The sequence below is a fragment of the Palaemon carinicauda genome, chromosome 4 (assembly GCF_036898095.1).
Source record: "Palaemon carinicauda isolate YSFRI2023 chromosome 4, ASM3689809v2, whole genome shotgun sequence".
NCBI lineage: Eukaryota > Metazoa > Arthropoda > Malacostraca > Decapoda > Palaemonidae > Palaemon > Palaemon carinicauda.
The window spans coordinates 176,345,369-176,365,368 of record NC_090728.1 but is presented as its reverse complement, the minus strand read 5'-3'; the positions used below and the strand labels follow the sequence as shown (position 1 = coordinate 176,365,368).

At 42.8% G+C, this 20,000-nt stretch overlaps 2 protein-coding genes across 3 annotated transcripts in view; one reads left to right on the top strand and one right to left on the bottom strand.

Annotated features, from left to right (window-relative positions):
* The window catches only part of LOC137639764 (piggyBac transposable element-derived protein 4-like), a 2,944-nt gene extending 1,586 nt beyond the window's left edge, over positions 1-1,358 (top strand). The window contains 2 exon segments of the mRNA XM_068372009.1: positions 1-1,230; positions 1,232-1,358. The exon segment at positions 1-1,230 is cut by the window's left edge and continues 1,586 nt beyond it. Coding sequence (XP_068228110.1) covers positions 1-1,230; positions 1,232-1,358 — 1,357 coding nt within the window.
* The window catches only part of LOC137640223 (chromobox protein homolog 1-like), a 73,763-nt gene that overhangs the window by 44,837 nt on the left and 8,926 nt on the right, over positions 1-20,000 (bottom strand). The gene's annotated exons all lie outside the window — the stretch shown is intronic.

Here is a 20,000-nt window from a genome sequence, read left to right as displayed (position 1 = left end):
CAAGAAAATTGAATTGGCGGCTGCCATGTATGCCCGGAAAACAGCGACGCACTCCAGAACTGAAGAAGCAGAGGTGCGTGCACTGCTGGGAATTCTGCTATTCAGTGGCTGTCAGAGAGATTGCCATCTGTCAAGCACAGAAATGTGGAGTGTGGGCAATGGCCCAGCCTTGTACCGTGTGGCCATGTCACAAGGTCGCTTTGAGTTTCTCCTGAATTGTTTGCGATTTGATGACCTTGACACACGGCAGCAGAGGCAGAAAGATGACAAGTTTGCACCCATTCGGCAGATCTGGGACATCTTCATTGGAAATTGTAGGAGAATGTACAAGCCAAGTGAGAACATTACTGTGGACGAGCAGCTGCTTGCATTCAGAGGCAGGTGCCCGTTCCGCATGTATATACCAAGCAAACCGGCAAAATATGGGATCAAATTAATTCTTGCAAACGATAACAAGAGCAAGTACTTATTGGGAGCGATCCCTTACCTGGGGAAGAATGGGACAAGATACCAAGAAAATATAAGCCTTGGACATTTTTTCACAAATGAGTTGACCAAGCCATACCATGGGAGCAAAAGTAACGTAACCACAGATAACTGGTTTACATCTGTGCCTTTAGTGACAGATCTCTTTCAGAACTGCAGCATGACTCTCGTGGGAACAGTGAAGGGAAACAAGAAGGAAATTCCAAAGAAGATGAGAGAAAAAGACGGTCGCGTGTTGGGGTCAGCTGCGTTCCTGTACACAAAGGATATGACTCTGGTATCATACGTCCCTAAGACGTCCAAGACCAGGATAAAAATGGTACTGATGCTCTCTTCCATGTACACACAGCCAACAGTCGGAGACACTGGGAAGCCTGAGGTGATTGAATTTTATAATGCCACCAAAGGAGGCATTGACACATTTGATCAGATGTGTGCACACTGTTCATGTGGATGGAAGACAAAACGATGGCCGCTGTGTGTCTTTTATGGGATGCTAAATGCCTCATATATTAACTCATGGATTATATACAGTGAGAATGTGAATAAGACAGGTGGCAAAGAATTGCCTAGGAGGAAGTACATGCAGGAGTTGGCATATGGCCTCATCAAACCCTGGGCACAGAAGAGGCTCAGCTCTCCATTTCTGCCAAGCACCCTCAGCAATCTCATCTGCACTGTCTGCAAATTCCCTTCACCTGGCACTGCTGCAGACACACCAGGGACATCGGCAGCAGAGAGTCAGGCTGGTACGCTGTATGGAGTGCCCTAAGAAATCTGACAAGAAGACTCGACACAGGTGCAATGTCTGTCGTAGACCTGTGTGCCCTCGCCACTACTACCCTGTCTGTGCTAACAGCCTACCTTGGTAAGTTATGGTATTGGTAGTTTTCTCCAATCCATAATTATATTATCCATCAATAAGTAAGTGTCAAATGTGCAAATATAGTGGAAATAATATCTTTTTTTTTTTTATTTTTAGCCTCAAAAAAACATCCTTTTTTGGTGCATCTCCCCTACAGCCCAGAGTAAAGCCAGGATGTTGTGGCTTCACCAACTGAAGCTCCCATCACCTGGGTGGGTCTAGGGCAAAGTGGAAGACTTCAGTTTAAGTATTTAGTTTTCTATGAATTTATTCTTAAGTTCTTTCTTATTTTCAGCATTTTTTGGAGTTTTTATTTAAGTCACCCCTTCAGCATTAATTTTTTAGTTTCAATACATTCTTAAGAGGAGAAATGAAAGATGAAACTATATTTTCCTGGTATTTTTGTACTTTTAATAAATTCTTATTGAAACTATGTGTTTTTAATTTCAAAGTTAGGGTGTTTTCCACCCGGGGTTTGTGATGGTGTAGTGTTGTGATAGGGTTTGTGTTCTAGGGAGCCTGAGGTTTAAACCAGCTGTTGTGCAGCCACCACAGGGCTGATAGAGAATGTATTTAGCCTCCTTTGGGTCACGTCTTGCAGGTAGTGGGCTGTGAAGGTTGTTTGACGCTTCCAAACCCCTGCTTGTAGAACCTGCGTCACAAAGTAATTTCTCTTAAGTGCCAGGGACGTAGCGATGCCTCTGACATCATGTACCCTAGGGTGACGTAACGGAGGAGGGTCAGGATTCAGGGAATGGTGGATAACCCTGCAAATCCAAGGTGAGATTGTATTCTTAGTGACCTTCCTCTTCGTCCTTCCTGTGCTCACGAACAATGCTTGCACCCGAGGACGAATTGCAGCTGTTCTCTTAAGATAGAGCCTCAGACTCCTTACTGGGCACAGTAGGAGATGGTCTGGGTTATCTGTTACAGAACGGAGACTTGAAATCCGGAAGGAGTCGAACCGGGGGTCCGGAACTCCTGGATTCTGAGTCTTGGCCACAAACTCAGGGACGAATCTGAACGTTACCTCCCCCCATCCCCTTGAATGGGCGATGTCATACGAGAGACCATGAAGTTCGCTGACTCGCTTGGCCAAGGCTAGAGCAAGCAGGAACACCGTCTTCCAAGTCAGGTGGCGATCAGAAGCCTGGCGTAATGGTTCGAAAGGAGGTCTCTTAAGAGACCTGAGGACTCAAACCACGTTCCACGGAGGAGGTCTCACTTCCGACTGGGGGCAGGTAAGTTCATAACTTCGTATGAGTAGAGAAAGTTCCAGTGAAGAGGAAATGTCCATTCCTTTGAGCCTGAAGGCAAGACTTAAGGCTGAGCGATAGCCTTTCACTGCCGAGACTGAAAGGCGCATTTCTTCCCGCAAATACACGAGAAACTCCGCTATTGCTGGAATAGTGGCATCGAGTAGAGATACCCCTTCAACGACACCAACCACAGAAGACTCTCCACTTTGCCTGGTAGACCCCTGCGGATGACTTTCGCAGGTGTCGAGACATCCTTTCCGCAACTTGTTGCAAAAAGCCTCTCTCTGTGAGGAGACGCTGGATAGTCTCCAGGCGTGAAGTCATAGCGATGCTACGGCTTTGTGGAAGATGTTGGCATGTGGTTGTCTGAGTGGCTCGTGTTGAGGAGGAAGTTCTCTCGGGAGTTCCGTCAGGAGCTGCAGAAGGTCCGGGAACCACTCTGCGTGATGCCATAGCGGAGCTATTAAGGTCATTGAAAGGTTGACCGATATTCTGGTCTTGTTGAGTACCCTTCTCATCAGACAGAAAGGGGCAAAGGCGTAGACGTCGATGTTGTCCCACCGTTGTTGAAAGGCATCTTGCCAGAGTGCCTTGGGGTCCGGGACTGGGGAGCAGTACAGCAGCAGCTTGAAATTCAAGGCTGTCGCGAACAGATCCACCGTCGGGGAACCCCACAAAGTAAGGACTTTGTTGGCTACTAGGCGATCCAAAGACCACTCGATACTCACTATCTGAGATGCCCTGCTCAGACTGTCGGTGAGCACATTCCTCTTGCCTGGAATGAAGCGAGCTGATAGTGGAATCGAGTGGACTTCGGTCCATCTCAGTATCTCTACTGCAAGATGGGATAGCTGCTGTGAAAAGGTACCTCCCTGCTTGTTGATGTAAGCCACTACTGTGGTGTTGTCGCTCATCACCACCACAGTGTGACCCGCCAGGTACTGTTGGAGTGCCAGATACACGGTCTTCATTTCTAGCAGGTTTATGTGGAGGCACTTTTCTGATTCTGACCATAGGCCTGAGGTCCTGTGGTTCAGAACGTGGGCCCCCCACCCTTTTTTTGAGGCATCCGAAAACAGCATAAAATCCGGGGGAGGACGAGAAGATCCACTCCCTTTCGTAGGTTTTCCTCCGTCAACCACCACAGAAGATCCGTCCATTCCGCAGGACCCATTGGGACCAAGATGTCCGGGGAATCGTGTCCTTGATTCTACCGGGACTTGAGTCGCCATTGCAGGGATCTCATCCTGAGGCGACCATTTGGAACTAGACGGGCCAGAGAAGAAAGGTGACCGAGGAGACGTAACCACGATTGGTTGAATTGAATTGAATATAGGATTTAGGCATTAAGCCAAGCACTGGGGCATCAAAGGCCATTCAGCGCTATATAACGAAAATCATTCAATCATATCTGTACACTCACACCATTTAGTATCATTTTAACCTTTAATACAAATCGTAACACTTTCATACAATAAAATCTAGATGTGAAATAAATAGGGATTAAAAGGGTAAAATAAATAAATAAATTAATAAAATCAATTATAGCTCGTAATATAACCCAATACTTGGTATAAATTTTCTCAAGTTCAGGGTATTACAGTTTCCCCCCAGTATATCTCTTAAAGGTTTGTCCTGGAGTAAATGTGTCCTCCTCTGAAGATTAAAAACAGGACAATCGACTAAAATATGTTTAACAACCATTGTCACTTGACAGGTATTACAAAGAGGGGCCTGTCTCCCTTCCCCAATCTTCATTAAATAATTGTGCGTTGCATGTGTATGGCCAATAAGCAGCCTAGTTAAAATAATGGTATCCATTCTACTTGTAGAATTAAAATATGACCATTTATCCACCAATGGGTGGATTTGTTTCAATTTTGTATTGGTGGTCAGTTCAGACCATCGAGCTTGCCACTTATTTTTACAGTAAAGATGAATCTCACTTTTAAGATCTTTGTAAGGAATACTCAAGGGGAATGGATTACTTAGCCCTGAAGCTTCCTTTGCTGCCTTATCTACTTGTTCATTTCCATCCACCCCAACATGGGCAGGGACCTAACAGAAGTGAACACCGATACTCTTCCTAGACTGCAGAAGTACTAACCAGTCCTGCACCTCTTGTACTAGATGATGGCCTGGCATAATTTATTTTAATGAGAGTAAAACACTATTGGAATCCGTAAAAATTGTATAAAAACTATTTTGGTTGCCATTTTTAAAAATGTGTTGGACTGCGAGAATTATTGCGTACAGCTCAGCAGTAAAAATTGAACAAGAGGATGGGAGTTTCCTTCTAATAACAATATCCCCCACCACAGCTGCACTTCCAACTCCTGCAGCCAATTTGGAGCCATCTGTAAAAACATGTTTCCCATGATGTTGAACAGCATGATTTAAAAACTCGCTTTTCATTACCGTACTAGGTAAGGTATTTTTCCCTCCTGCCGTAAAACATACTTTAACAGGTGGATTACACCAAGGAGGAGACTTGGGATATCCTACCTCTGCTATCTGTGCTGTTAACAAGCCTACTTCTCTAGCATCCTTTTTCAGCTGTACTTCCAAAGGCTTAGGCACTCTAGATCTGTTAGGAGCCCGATCTAAAGGCGCCCTAACATATTTACAGTTAGGATTGTTTCTCACAGCAAGGGACCTAGCTAAAAACCTCAAACTCAACTCCTCTTTGCGAATGGAAAGGGGAGGTATGCCATATTCAACATAGAGACTGTCAATGGGAGATGTTCTGTAAGCACCTGTGCAGATGCGAAGCCCAGCATTGTGAACAATATCAAGTTTTCCAAGTAAAGTCTTTGTAGCTGACCCATATATTTGGCATGCATAGTCTAACTTGCTCAGACACAAAGATGTATAAATTCTAAGCAAAGTTGTTCTATCAGCACCCCAATCAAAATGCGATACCACTTTCAGAATGTTCAGTGACTTCTTAACCCTGATAGATAGGTCATTTATATGGGGACCAAATGTCATTTTCTTGTCGAAAATGACTCCAAGAAACTTGACACTATCCTCATATGGCAAAATACAATCATTTAAGAAAAGGGTGGGGATCTCTTCCCTTTTACGAGTACGAGTAAAGCGAATGGCTTTGGTCTTTTGAGGAGAAAACATGAATCCACGAGAATTTGCCCATGCGGAAGCAGCATTTATTGCAATTTGAAGATTTTGGCATGCTTGTAGTGCAGATGATCCACTACAAAAAATTGCAAAGTCATCGACAAATAGTGATCCTTGTATGCCAGGAGGTATGTGACTAATGAGACTATTAATAGCAACAGCAAACAAGGTCACACTCAATACGCTGCCTTGGGGGACACCTTCTTCTTGCATGTAGGATGAAGATAGTTCTGACCCTACTCTCACTTTAATTGAGCGGTTTGATAAAAATTCTTCAATAAAAGAGAACATATGTCCTCCTATACCCCACAAGGCCAATTGCTTTAAAATACCACCCCTCCAGGTGGTGTCATATGCCTTTTCGAGGTCAAAAAAGACACCCACCACCTGGTTTTGGTTAGATAAAGCATTTGAAATTTCCCTTGATAACATCAGCAAAGGGTCTAGAGTACTTCGGTTCTTCCTAAAACCAAACTGTCTGTTAGATAAAAGATTTTTTTATTCTAGATACCACACAAGTCTGTTGTTGATCATTCTCTCAAATAGTTTGCATATGCAACTGGTCAAGGATATGGGCCTATAACTACATGGCAGTTCTGGGTCTTTACCAGACTTGTGGCCTGGAATTACAATTGAAGTATGCCAGGAATCAGGAGATGTATGGGAAGCCCATAGACCATTAAAGGTTTCTAATAAAAATTCCTTGGTATCCACTAGAAGATGTGATATCATTTCATACCGGATGCCATCCTCACCTGGGGCAGTTAAAGAAGAGCTAGAGATAGCATTTTGCATCTCCTCCATACTAAAAGGCAGGTTAAAAGCTTCAGTATTTGAAGAAGCAGGAGGAACAACAGACGTTGATGCTCTAATTTGTTGAAATGCTGGGGAATAGTTGTCAGCACCTGATACATGGGCAAAGTGCTTAGCAAGAACCTCTGCTACATCTTTGGGGTCAGATATATATCTATTATTTTCCCTTAATATTGGTAGAGGCTTAGGGACGAATTTACCTTGAAGTTTTCTAATCTTGTCCCATATTTCCTTTGAAGGAGTTTTGGTATTAATATTAGATATATATTTCTTCCAAGATGCTCTCTTTGCTTTTTTAAAAGTTCTTTTTTGTTTGGCACAGGCTCTGAGGTACGCTATTCTATCTGCTACATAGTTTGTTCTTAAGTATCTTCTGAAGCAAGTTCGGGTCACTTTTCTTGCGTTGGCACATTCTTTACTCCACCAAGGAACTACAGAGCGATGAGGTAAACCGCATGTTTTAGGTATAAACTTGCTAGCATTATCATCAATAATATTTTCAAGATGTTCATAGGCATGCACTAGAGATGTAAATTCATCATACTCTTTATCGGTGTGTGAACAGTTTTCATAAGCTGCCCAGTCTGCCTCATCTATCTTCCATTTTGGTGGACACTGAGAAGGAAGATTATGGACATAATTTAACATTATTGGCCAATGGTCACTGCCATGTAGGTGTTCATTTACTGACCAAAAGTAGTCCAATCGAATGGATGAGGAACAGATTGACAAATCAATGGCTGATGTAGAGTTGTGGAATACATCATACCTAGTTGGAGAACCATCATTCATTAGTATTACATCATTGTTGTCGATTAATTCTTCAACAAGATTACCCCATCTATCGCACACATTTCCACCCCATAACGTATGCTTTGCATTAAAATCACCCATTAAAATAAAAGGGGCAGGAAGCTGATTGATCAGGTCTTGGAGGTCAGAAAGTCTAAGCCTTCTTGGATTACCAGCATGATCTAAGAGGAAAAGTTCTAAGGATGGTTCAATATATAGCGAGCATAAAGTAATTTTTTTCCCGATATGAGTTCTAACTGCACATGCCTGTAGTGGTGTACTGAGTAGGATTGTTTCAAATTTTACAGATTTGTGAATAATAAAACCTGTACCACCTTGAGCTCTTGCAGCTTGCAAAGGAGGGGATCTACAAAAATGATAATTGAGTCCAGGATTAAATGGTTTGTCACTGATCTTGGTTTCCTGTAGACAAATTACCTTCGTGTCTGAGTCCCTGGTTAAAGTTTTTATTTGCTCAATGCTAGTAATTAGACCTCTGCAATTCCAATGGATGATAGACATTATCTTTTGTTATTTTTCTTTGTCTCATTTGTCTTTTGGGACTTTTCAGATGAAGCCATGTAAGGCCTGGAGATGGAAGGCTTTACTAGGCCACCACTCTTCTTTTCTTTCTTTCTAGGATCTTTATAAGAGTCAACCTTAGGATCATGAGCAGTAGGGCACTTACCTGACTTAGATGAAGGTGAGGATGATGGGGACCTTTTCCTCTTTGGAAGATCTTGTTTTCCAATCTCCATCAAATCAGGTAGAGATTCTGCCTGAGACAATACATTTAAGGTGGTGGAAGCCACATTGGCTTCCTTGGAGGATTGTGCTAGAACTTCAACAGTTCGAGCACTTAACCCAGAAGGCTGGGCTACTACCTCTAGGGGAGATGCTCCTATCGGTGACAATACTTTTGGTGTATTGGAAACCACATTGACCTCTTTGGAGGTTTGTGCTCTGGCTTTTATAGGCTGAGCACTTGACCCAGATGGCTGGGCTACTACCACTAAGGGAGATGCACCTGACGGGCCAGGTGCTGCCACTGGTCCCCCCTGTGGTAGTAAGGGGTAGTGGATTATAATCTTTTGGTGGCATCTTAACTGCGTGAGCAAAATTAAGTTGCCGATTGAGTAAATGCTTTGCATAACCTACACTTATATGTTCAGCATTTGCTTTCAAGATTGCAGCTTCTTCTTTCTTGTATTCTCTACATCTTTTATCATTTGATTTATGATGATCTTTACAGTTTGCACAGGTTGTATCTCTGTTGCATTGGCCATGTTCTAACAAAGAACAGTTAATACAGATCTTCGTATTATTGCAGTACCGGGAAGGGTGACCGTACTTGAAACAATTAAAGCATTGTAAAGGCCTAGGTTTATATTCTCGAACACGTACTCTTTCATTCTCAATAATTATATGATCTGGTATAACAGGGGTTTCAAATGTTAAAACTACGATGCTTGTTTGAGGGATCTTACTTACTTTCCAAACATTAGCAGGGCACATGTCCAGAATTTCTGGTTCTGAAAATTCATATAGATCTTTATCAAAAAATGTTATTTTCATTAGTAAAATAAATTTTTGAATATACTTACCCGGTGATCATATAGCTGTCAGCTCTGCTGCCCGACAGAAAAACCTAAGGACAAAATACGCCAGCGATCGCTATACAGGTGGGGGTGTACATCAACAGCGCCATCTGTCGAGCAGGTACTCAAGTACTCCATGTCAACACAGAACCAATTTTCTCCTCTGCCCACTGGGTCTCTATTGGGGAGGAAGGGAGAGTCCTTTAATTTATGATCACCGGGTAAGTATATTCAAAAATTTATTTTACTAATGAAAATAACATTTTTCAATATTAAACTTAGCCGGTGATCATATAGCTGATTCACACCCAGGGGGGTGGGTAGAGACCAGCATTACATGTTGACATTATTATGAGCTAAGTATTTTGTATTTCATTTTAGCAGTTATTCAAAATAACAAACAAAATAAATAAGTACCTGGTAAGGAAGTCGACTTGAACAATTACTCTGCCTTTTTAAGTACGTCTTCCTTACTGAGCCTCGCGATCCTCATAGGATGCTGAGCGACTCCTAGGAGCTGAAGTATGAAGGGTTGCAACCCATACTAAAGGACCTCATCAAAACCTCTAATCTAGGCGCTTCTCAAGAAATGACTTTGACCACCCGCCAAATCAAGTAGGATGCGAAAGGCTTCTTAGCCTTCCGGATAACCCAAAAACAATAATAAAACATTTCAAGAGAAAGATTAAAAAAGGTTATGGAATTAGGGAATTGTAGTGGTTGAGCCCTCACCCACTACTGCCCTCGTTGCTACGAATGGTCCCAGAGTGTAGCAGTTCTCGTAAAGAGACTGGACATTCTTAAGATAAAAAGACACGAACACTGATTTGCTTTTCCAATAGGTTGCGTCGAATATACTTTGCAGAGATCTAATTTGTTTAAAGGCCACGGAAGTTGCGACAGCTCTAACTTCGTGTGTCCTTACCTTCAGCAAAGCTTGGTCTTCCTCATTCAGATGGGAATGAGCTTCTCGTATTAACAGTCTGATAAAAAAGGATAAAGCATTCTTTGACATAGGCAAAGATGGATTCTTAACTGAACACCATAAAGCTTCAGACGGGCCTCGTAAAGGTTTTAAACAGAACTTAAGAGCTCTTACAGGACATAAGACTCTTTCTAGTTCATTTCCAACCATACGATAAGTTTGGAATATCGAACGATATTGGTCAAGGCCGAGAAGGCAGCTCGTGTTTGGCTAGAAAACCAAGTTGTAGAACATGTAGCCGTTTCGGATGAGAATCCGATGTTCTAGCTGAAGGTATGAATCTCACTGACTCTTTTAGCTGTGGCTAAGCATATCAGGAAAAGAGTTTTAAAGGTGAGATCTTTCAGGGAGGCTGATTGTAGCAGTTCGAACCTGTCTGACATAAGGAATCTTAGTACCACGTCTAAATTCCAACCAGGTGTAACCAAACGACGCTCCTTCGTGGTCTCAAAAGACTTAAGGAGGTCCTGTAGATCTTTATTGTTGGAAAGATCTAAGCCTCTGTGACGGAAGACTGATGCCAACATGCTTCTGTAACCCTTGATATTGGGAGCTGAAAGAGATCTTTCTTTCCTCAGATATAAGAGAAAGTCAGCTATTTGAGTTACAGAGGTACTGGTCGAGGATACGGATACTGACTTGCACCAGTTTCGGAAGATTTCCCACTTCGATTGGTAGACTCTGGTTGCCTCCTTCGAAAAGCCTCTAGCTCTCGAGAGTCTTTCGATAGTCTGAAGGCAGTCAGACGAAGAGCGTGGAGGCCTTGGTGTACCTTCTTTACGCGTGGCTGACGTAGAAGGTCCACCCTTAGGGGAAGCGTTCTGGGAACGTCTACTAGCCATCGAAGTACCTCGGTGAGCCATTCTCTCGCGGGCCAGAGGGAAGCAACTAGCGTCAACCTCGTCCCTTCGTGAGAGGCGAACTTCTGCAGTACCTTGTTGACAATCTTGAACGGAGGGAATGCATATAGATCTAGATGTGACCAATCTAGTAGAAAGGCATCTATATGAACTGCTGCTGGGTCCGGGATTGGTGAGCAAAATATTGGGAGCCTCTTGGTCATCGAGGTTGCGAAGAGATCTATGGTAGGCTGGCCCCAGGTGGCCCAAAGTCTCTTGCAAACATCCTTGTGGAGGGTCCATTCTGTTGGAATTATTTGTCCCTTCCGACTGAGACAATCTGCCATGACATTCAAGTTGCCTTGGATGAACCTCGTTACTAGTGAAATGCCTAGACCTTTTGACCAGGTGAGGAGGTCCCTTGCGATCTCGTACCATGTCGGAGAGTAGGTCCCTCCTTGCTTGGAGATGTACGCCAAAGCCGTGGTGTTGTCCGAGTTCACCTCCACCACTTTGCCTTGAAGGAGAGACCTGAAGCTTTTCCAGGTCAAACGTACTGCCAGTAGCTTCTTGCAGTGATTGATTGATTGATTGAAAGTTTTCTGGCATCCTGACATCTAAGGTCATTGACGCCGATACCATTTACTGTATATGAAAATTAATAGAGAATTCGATTAAAACCATAAAAATTAAGAAGTCATTAAAATAGTTAAATAGTTTTCAGAAGACCTGCTTCTGAAATAAATCTAAAAATTCCGCTCGCATAGTAAGACACATCATGTCCAAGAATCTTGGCAAGGATAAACCTGCCATCCTCACCTCGAGCCTCAAACAGATATCTATTTCTTAAGTTAGTAAAATTAGGGCATTCGGTCAACAAATGCCTCACTGTTAAAGGTACTAAGCAGTCCTCGCAATACGGTTGGTGTTGGCCCTTCAGCAGAAACTCGTGTGTCAACCGTGTGTGACCAATACGGAGACGACAAAGAGTCTTCTCCCATTTTCGGGGAATCATGTTATACCTCCAAGGTGATATGATATTTGTTACTTCCCTCATTTTATTGCCATCTTGACTGTCCCAGTGCTGTTGCCATTTATCACAAACCAATTTCTTGATGTAAGGTAGGAGATCGTTACATGGAATGGGATACCTCCTTGGTAGCAACTCGGATGCCGCATTCTTCGCCAGTAAATCTGCCTTCTCATTCCCAGACACACCTACATGTGCTGGAACCCAACAAAATCGAACAGTTATACCTTTCCGTCCAATAATAAAAAGCCATTCTAAAATCTTTAAAACTAGAGGGTTACTAGAATTAAAAACTTCTAAAGCTTGAAGAACACTCCTTGCATCACTAAAAATTGTAAAATTACCCTCCTTTTCCAAAGCTATTTTCTCAATAGCGGTTAATATGCCATACAGTTCGGCAGTAAATATGGAAGCTGTTAGAGGAAGTGCACCTCTACAATTAAAATCATTACTATGTACTCCAAATCCAACGCCAGCATCAGATTTGGAGCCATCAGTATATATAAAAGTCGATCCCCTATGTTCTTCGACATGTTCCATAAAAAGAGACCTGGATTCTAAGTCAGTCATATTCTTCTTAACTCCAATAAAGTATTTACAAAAAGATATGTCAGGTAATTTCCATGGAGGCGTTGATGATACCTTGAATGGAAGTACCTTATTTCTAATTATATCCAGACTATTTAAAAATCGTTTCACCCGAAAGCCATAAGGTTGAGGAGATTTTGGGTGCAACTCAAAGTATGATGCGTGTCTTACAAGGCTTGCAGTCTGAAAGGCTAGAGAGCTAGGGAGTCTTTGCAATCTAAACCAATACCGAAGAATGGAAGACATTCGGTAAAGGTCTAGAGGTAACTCTCCAGCATCAACAAGGAGACTTGGGATAGGCGAGGTTTTAAAAGCTCCAGTAGATAATCTAATACCTGCATGATGTATCGAGTCTAATATTTTTAACCGGCTTGGGGTGGCTGAAGAATATACCTCACAACCATAACTAATTTTGGAAAAAATCAAGGCCTTGTATAATTTTAAAATAGTATTGCGGTCTGCCCCCCATGATGTATGGGACAATACTTTTAAGATATTCAGAGCTTCAACACATTTAGCTTTTAGCGCTTTTAGGTGAGAAACCCAGGTAAGTCTACAGTCAAATATCAAACCTAAAAATTTGGTTTCCGATACACAGGGTATCCGTTGACCTTTAATGTATATATCCGGGTCTGGATGTACTCCCCGGATACGACAAAAATGGACAATGGTAGTTTTACTTGTCGAGAACTTGAATCCATTCATGTCAGCCCACTGGATAATTTTATCAATAGAGAGTTGGATTTTTCTCTCAACCATTGCCATTCTAGTGCCAGCAAATGATATTGAGAGATCATCCACAAATAATGTTGAGAGAACATCCTGGGGAATGGCTGAGGATATCCCATTAATTGCTAGTGCAAAAAGGGTTACACTCAGCACACTACCCTGAGGAACTCCTTCTTCCTGGCACTTACTCTCTGATAGAGCTTCCCCCACTCTCACTTGAAAAACTCTACGTGAAAGAAATGCCTGAATAAATAGTGGCAGCTCTCCTCTCAATCCCAATTCATGAATGGTTTTAAGAATACCATATCTCCATGTGGTATCATATGCCTTTTCAAGGTCAAAAAATACTGTAACATGGTGCTGTTTGGAAGCAAAGGCTTCACAAATAGAAGACTCAAGTCGTATCAACACATCAGTCGTTGAGTGCATTTTTCGGAATCCACATTGAATCGGTGATAAAATACCTTTCTTTTCAAGGTACCATATCAGCCTTGCATTGACCATCTTCTCCATGATTTTACATAAACAAGATGTCAATGCAATAGGACGATAGTTTGCTGCTAAAAACTTGTCTTTACCGGGTTTTAAAAAGGCTAAAATAATGGCTAGTTCCCAAACACTTGGGTAACTATGATCATGCCATATTCTATTAATAATGCTTAAAATAAATAGCTTTGTATTAAAATGTACATGTTTAATCATTGCATATGGAATTCCATCGGGTCCAGGGGCTGTATCGTTGCAATGAGCAAGTGCGGAATCAAATTCTCTTTCAGTGAAAGGAGAATTATACGACTCTTCCCTTCTTGTTGCAAAATTTAAAATTTTATTTTCTTCAGTGCTCCTATACTGGTGACCAGGGGCTCCTTCATACTTGCTGGATACATTTGAAAAATGATTAGCCAAGGCATTGCTAACTTCATTTGCTTCAGTTACATACTGGCCATTCACCTTCAACACTGGTGGTGGGTTGGGGGTGAATTTGCCAGCTATCTTTTTTACTTTCCTCCACACAGAAGATGGTGGTGTTCTACTGTTAATGGAGGAAACAAAAGACATCCATGACTGGCGCCTTGCTTCTTTCATGGCACGACGGAACTGTGCTCTACATTTCTTGTACATAATTAAATTCTCATCAGTTCGGAGTCTACGCAATCGTGTTAGAGATCTTCTTGTGGCTCTGTGGAGTGCAGTTAGTTCTGAAGACCACCACGGGACTGGTCGTCGTTTGAATAACCCTGTTGTTTTGGGAATTGAATTGACTCCTGCTGTATGAAGAGTTCCATTCAGCAGGTCTATAGCATCATCAATACTTTCAAACTGTTCTGCTCTCCCTTCGATTTCACTTAGCTCAGAAAATTTAACCCAGTCTGCCTTGTCTAGATTCCAACGTGGCGATCTTTGCAAAGGTGGACCCTTGTTGGTGTTTATAATGATTGGTGCATGATCACTAGTATGCCAATCATCTAATGTCCTCCAATCAAAATCAAGAAGGCAGTTAGAGCTTGCAATTGAAAGGTCAATGCATGACAAAGTACCTGTCTGAACATGGAAGTGCGTGGGCTCTCCTGTATTAAGGAGCCCAACATCCTCATTCTCCACAATTGATGAGATAATATTGCCCCTTGTGTTGGCCAAAACATCACCCCATAAAGGATGTCTACCATTCATATCTCCCAGTAAGAGAAAAGGTTGAGGGAGTTGTTGAATAACTTCTGCTAAATCATCATATAAAATATCATCATTTGGAGGTAAGTACAGAGAGCATATTGTATATTTTCTCCCTATATCTATTTGTACAACAACTGCCTGCAGGGTTGTACGTATAGACATGGGTATTTGGGGAACATCTCGACGAATGTACATGAGACTTCCGCCATGGCTCCCTGCTTGTTGATTATATGGTGTTCTATAGCTAACATACTCTCGAGGACTAGGAGTGTTAGAATCAAGCATACTTTCCTGTAGACATACTATTATGGGGGAATGCTCATGAATTAGGAGCTTAAGTTCTTCATATTTCGCCCTCAAACCCCGACAGTTCCATTGCAAAATGGAGGAGAAAACTATGGATTATTTCTGGAAGACGTCTTGGGTGAGGTCTTCCCATTAGCAGTTTTTAATCTAACATTATTACTTGTAGGTTTCTTCAGAGATGGTCTTGTTATGTTGGGTTTTACGTTGGAGTTTTTCTTTGTATCTTTTTTATATATTTGTTGAGAGGGATGGTGGACCTCAACTTGAATTTCTGATTTATTTAAATTGTCTTCTGGTTGATCGCCAACATCAACAGACAAAACATCATATTTATTTGATGTCATAATTCTAGTATTTCTTATGGAAGGGGGTGAGAGAGATGGAGGTCTCTCTCTTTTACGATTAATAGGTTGCAAGTTACCAGGTTTTTGTGCCTTCCCCACTACAGGTACACCTGATAACTTGGTGTCAGGTGGAATCTCCATTAAATCAGGCAAGGATATGGCCTGGGAGAGGTTAGTACTATCCTTTGTAATGGGGGACAAAGGTTTGATAGTGGTGGGCAATGTCTTTTTGTTGATACTCAATGATAAATCTTTAGGAGGAGATGTTCTTGTCTTATGCAGCACTTTATCAATAGATTGTGAATTCCTTTTTCGAGAACTACCTACAGTAGTAGGTGGGTGAGATGATTCCCGAGGAACTTTTTCTCCTGTTTTTAATGTTTTTGCATAAGTATTAGATTTATTTAATAATCTCTTGGCATGCCCCACGCTTACATGTTCAATAATTGATTTATTGAGGGCAGCCTCTTCTAACTTATAAAACTGGCAGCTCCTATCATTAGATTTATGATTAGAGTTGCAGTTTAAGCACCTTGCCTCAAGTGTACAATCCCCATGGTAAATTTTGGAGCAAGTATTACAAATTTTTTCATTATTGCAAACTTTGGAAGGATGTCCAAATTTAAAGCAATTATAACATTGCAGTGGCTTCTGCTTAAAAGGTTGAACTCTGATCCTTTCGTTTTCTATGTCTATGTGGAAAGGTACATCAGCATCCTGGAAGGTAAGAACAATCATTGATGTTCCAGGTACTTTATGTACTTTCCACACTGATAGGGGACACATGGCCAATATCTCCTCTTCAGTAAATTCATACAGATCCCTATTAAAAACCACTCCCCTTCCATAGCTAAAGTTTAGATGGGGTTTGATGTCCAATTTTATATCATCATTTACTGTCTTCAAATTAGACAGTATAACAGACTGTGTGTATGACTTGGCCTTTATCAAGAAACTTTTCTTCCCGAATCGAGATATATCTCCGGGTGCGATCGTACCTACCTTCCTCTGAAGAAATTTGCATATCTTGAAATAATTTTCCGTACCTCCTACAGATTGAGCAAGAAGCCACATTGGTGGTTTTGGCTTTCTTTGGGATGGTATATCTGCCTCTATATCTTTATCAGCCCAGTCTGCTGGTCTGTAGACATCCAGATCTTTAGGTGCCCCATCACACAGAGCACCCTTAACACTCATATTACCAACTTTAATATCAACAATGTTACAGCTTGCATTAAATGCTTCCTCGTGACAATTAAATGATAACCAAGATTCCCAATTATCATCTTGAAGTTTCATTCTAATTTCTTTTATTGATCCGTAACACTCAAATATTTTATGTAGTACATCATAATTAGCTTCTAAAGGGATTTGGGTAACGTGCAGGACTTTCAGTTTTCCTGTGTTGCCCAAATTACCCTTTTTCGGAATGTTTAAAGAACAGTCCTTTTTAGTTCCTACGTCGTCAACGGAGTTTTCTTTAAATGAATTGCCAGAGGTCGTCAACAGTGCCGGGGGCGAGTCAGCATATCCAGGGGAGGTGGGGTCATTCTCACAAGAATCCATCGGAATAAAGAAAAGAGAAGAGTGATTTTTTGAATAGTTTGATTTACCTGCTTGAGAACATTAAGGCATCACATGTTGGGAAGGAAATTTGCACTCTCCACTACCGGCACAGTGAGAGTATACTTCCCAGATGGTCCACTCCATACCCTACCCGAAGGATAGCATCAAAACAGATATAGAGGCACAGGTGTAAGCTGAACCCGTCTGTTAGGACTGAGACCAAGAAACTATGGAATCATCCTCCCCATATCTGTAATGACGGGCTTCCGGCCAGAAGCCGAGAGTCCAACCCCCAAGCATTGGATCCCCCTGGATTCCGAAGACCCAACACTTGGAATAGTTCCGCCAAAAAGGTCCAAACCATCTTCGGGATGGCTGAGATCATCCTATACACTCACATATAGCTTTGAGCACAAAGGCCTCCCAACCGCGACACCTTTCACATTCATCAAAGCATGCAGCAATACCGGATGCAGAAACATCCGCCCAAGTGGCAATAACAGATGTAGAAACATCCATGCCATAAAGAGGAAAAAAAAAAGATAATAAACATACATATATATGTAAAAATATACACATATACATATGGAAAATTTTACTCATAAGATGGGACAGCATCATGAAAGAAAGTTTATAATATTAGGAGAAGGTTGAAGCAATATAAAGAGGAAGAAAAAGATAAGAAAGAGAGAAATTTAGATTCGAACTGGGGGAGCAATTTCCCCAAGTTCGAGAGCCCTCTTGCCCGTCACGAAGTTTCAGCACGGGAATAAAATGCCGTGCTGAAGCTCAGTGACTTCATCAAGGCATTCTCTCATTAAGAGGGTTCTTGCAGTGAAATGCATTGTCCTTTGACTCGAGTTCCATAATCCCGAGCATTCCCTACCGTCTAATGTCGCACCCCAGCCTACGTCCGATGCGTCCGAGAAAAGAACGTGGTTGGGAGTCTGAACAGTCAGGGGAAGACCCTCTCTAAGGTTGATAATAGTCCTTTCACCAAGTCAGACCAGACTTTATCTTTCCGGAAACCGGGATCGAGACCGCTTCTAGCGTCTTGTCCTTTTTCCAGTGAAAAGCTAGATGGTATAGAAGAGGACGGAGGTGTAGTCTTCCTAGTGACACAAATTGATCCACAGATGACAGGGTCCCTACCAGACTCATCCACAGCCTGACTGGGCAGCGTTCCTTCTTCAGTTTCTTCTGGATGGATAGCCGGGCTGGGGGTTGATCGTCTTGTTCAGCAACGTCCTCATCAGAGGGTTCCTCATCCGAAACTGAAGAGGAAACGGCAACGGAGTGGGCAACGTCTGACTCGCTGAATCCGGTCGCACTGGTGGATGCGTGACGGAGCCGGACGCAAAATCATGGCACTGCTGCACAGTCTGTGAACTGTCAACAACCATGGGTGCGCGAGGAAGTACAGCGTCAACCCGAAACTGTCTAGACTGTCTGGGTTGTGCAGTCAACACCCTACCGGGTTGCTGAGGTTGACGCACTGCGTCACAACAAGTCACCTCTGCTGGTTGTTGAACGTCTTCCTAGTGACACTGAACGTCAACAACCACCTCCGAGCGTCGCTTAACGTCAACGTGCGACTGGCAACCCACACTGGGTCGCATCGGTGGAGGAACCACCTCAACTGGCAGACGCGAGTAGGATACCTCAGCGTCAACAGGGCGCACAACCCACCGGTTGGAAGGTTGTTGGCCAGAAGGTTCTTCTCCGTATTAAAGTCCTCTATCAAGGACACAAGCTTGGACTGCATGTCTTGCAGCAAAGCCTATTTAGGGTTTACGGGAGCAGGTGTGGCAACAGACGGGGTTAGCGACTGAGGCGGAACCATTTACCATCCCTGGAAGCCTTGTTATGTGTGACATAATAGTACAGCAAAACTTCAAAGGCTCGCAAAAGTTGAGAAGTTGACCTGTAAACAACTTGGAGCGTCTCCTGGCTAGGCGCCAGGGCGAGTCTACCAGAATTGAGAAGTCTATCTGGGCAGAGGCATGAACTCCCAAGCCGAGAACTTCTCTCGTGTCATATCAGACTCTCGCTCTATAAGCCAGTTTAAAAGAAGGGAAATCAAAGGCTGTATCCCTAAAACTCCTCCTGGTGCAAAAACCAGTTGCCTAGCCAACGTAACGCTCTCTAGGAGAGCGAGAGAGCACTAGCTTAACAACAACGGCTTCGAAGTAGCTAGGCCTAGTGTAAGTTCTGACGTTAGGCGAACGAGGAGCAGCAGTTACAAGATCCGGACGAAGATCCTTAAAAAATCATCATGATTTAATTAAAGTCCATAGGAGGCTAAGCAGCTTAAGGCTCCTCTCCAAATGACAGAGTCCTCAAAGGAATATCAGTAGGAGGGCGAACAGCACTTTCTCATCTACAGGAACCTTGTCCGAGAAAAGCTAGGTTATCTCAGTGAGGGTCTCACTGGTGCATTAGCAGCAGACCAGAAGGCAACGTTATGTAACTGCTTGACAGTCTGTGAACTGTCAAAAACTGAACTGTCAACCACAACAGGTGCGTGAGGACATACAGCACTGGTGCATTAGTAGCAGACCAGAAGGCAACGTCATGTAACTGCTTGACAGTCTGTGAACTGTCAAAAACTGAACTGTCAACCACAACAGGTGCGTGAGGACATACAGCACTGGTGCATTAGTAGCAGACCAGAAGGCAACGTCATGTAACTGCTTGATAGACTGTGAACTGTCAACAACTGAACTGTCAACCACAACGGGAGCGTGAGGACATACAGTGTTCACTCGAGACTACTTTGACTGTCTATACTGAGCAGTCAAAACAACTCTAGAATGCGGAGGTTGACGCACCGCGTCAAAACACGGCAGCTTAACTCCACCCTCCTGTTGTTGTGGTAGCACACGAACATCAACGGAGGGTTCCGTGCGTCTGTGAACGTCAGCATGCGTCTGGCAGGGTCGACTGCGCATGGGTGGAGGAGCTCTCACAGCTGGAGTGTGGGAGCAGGCA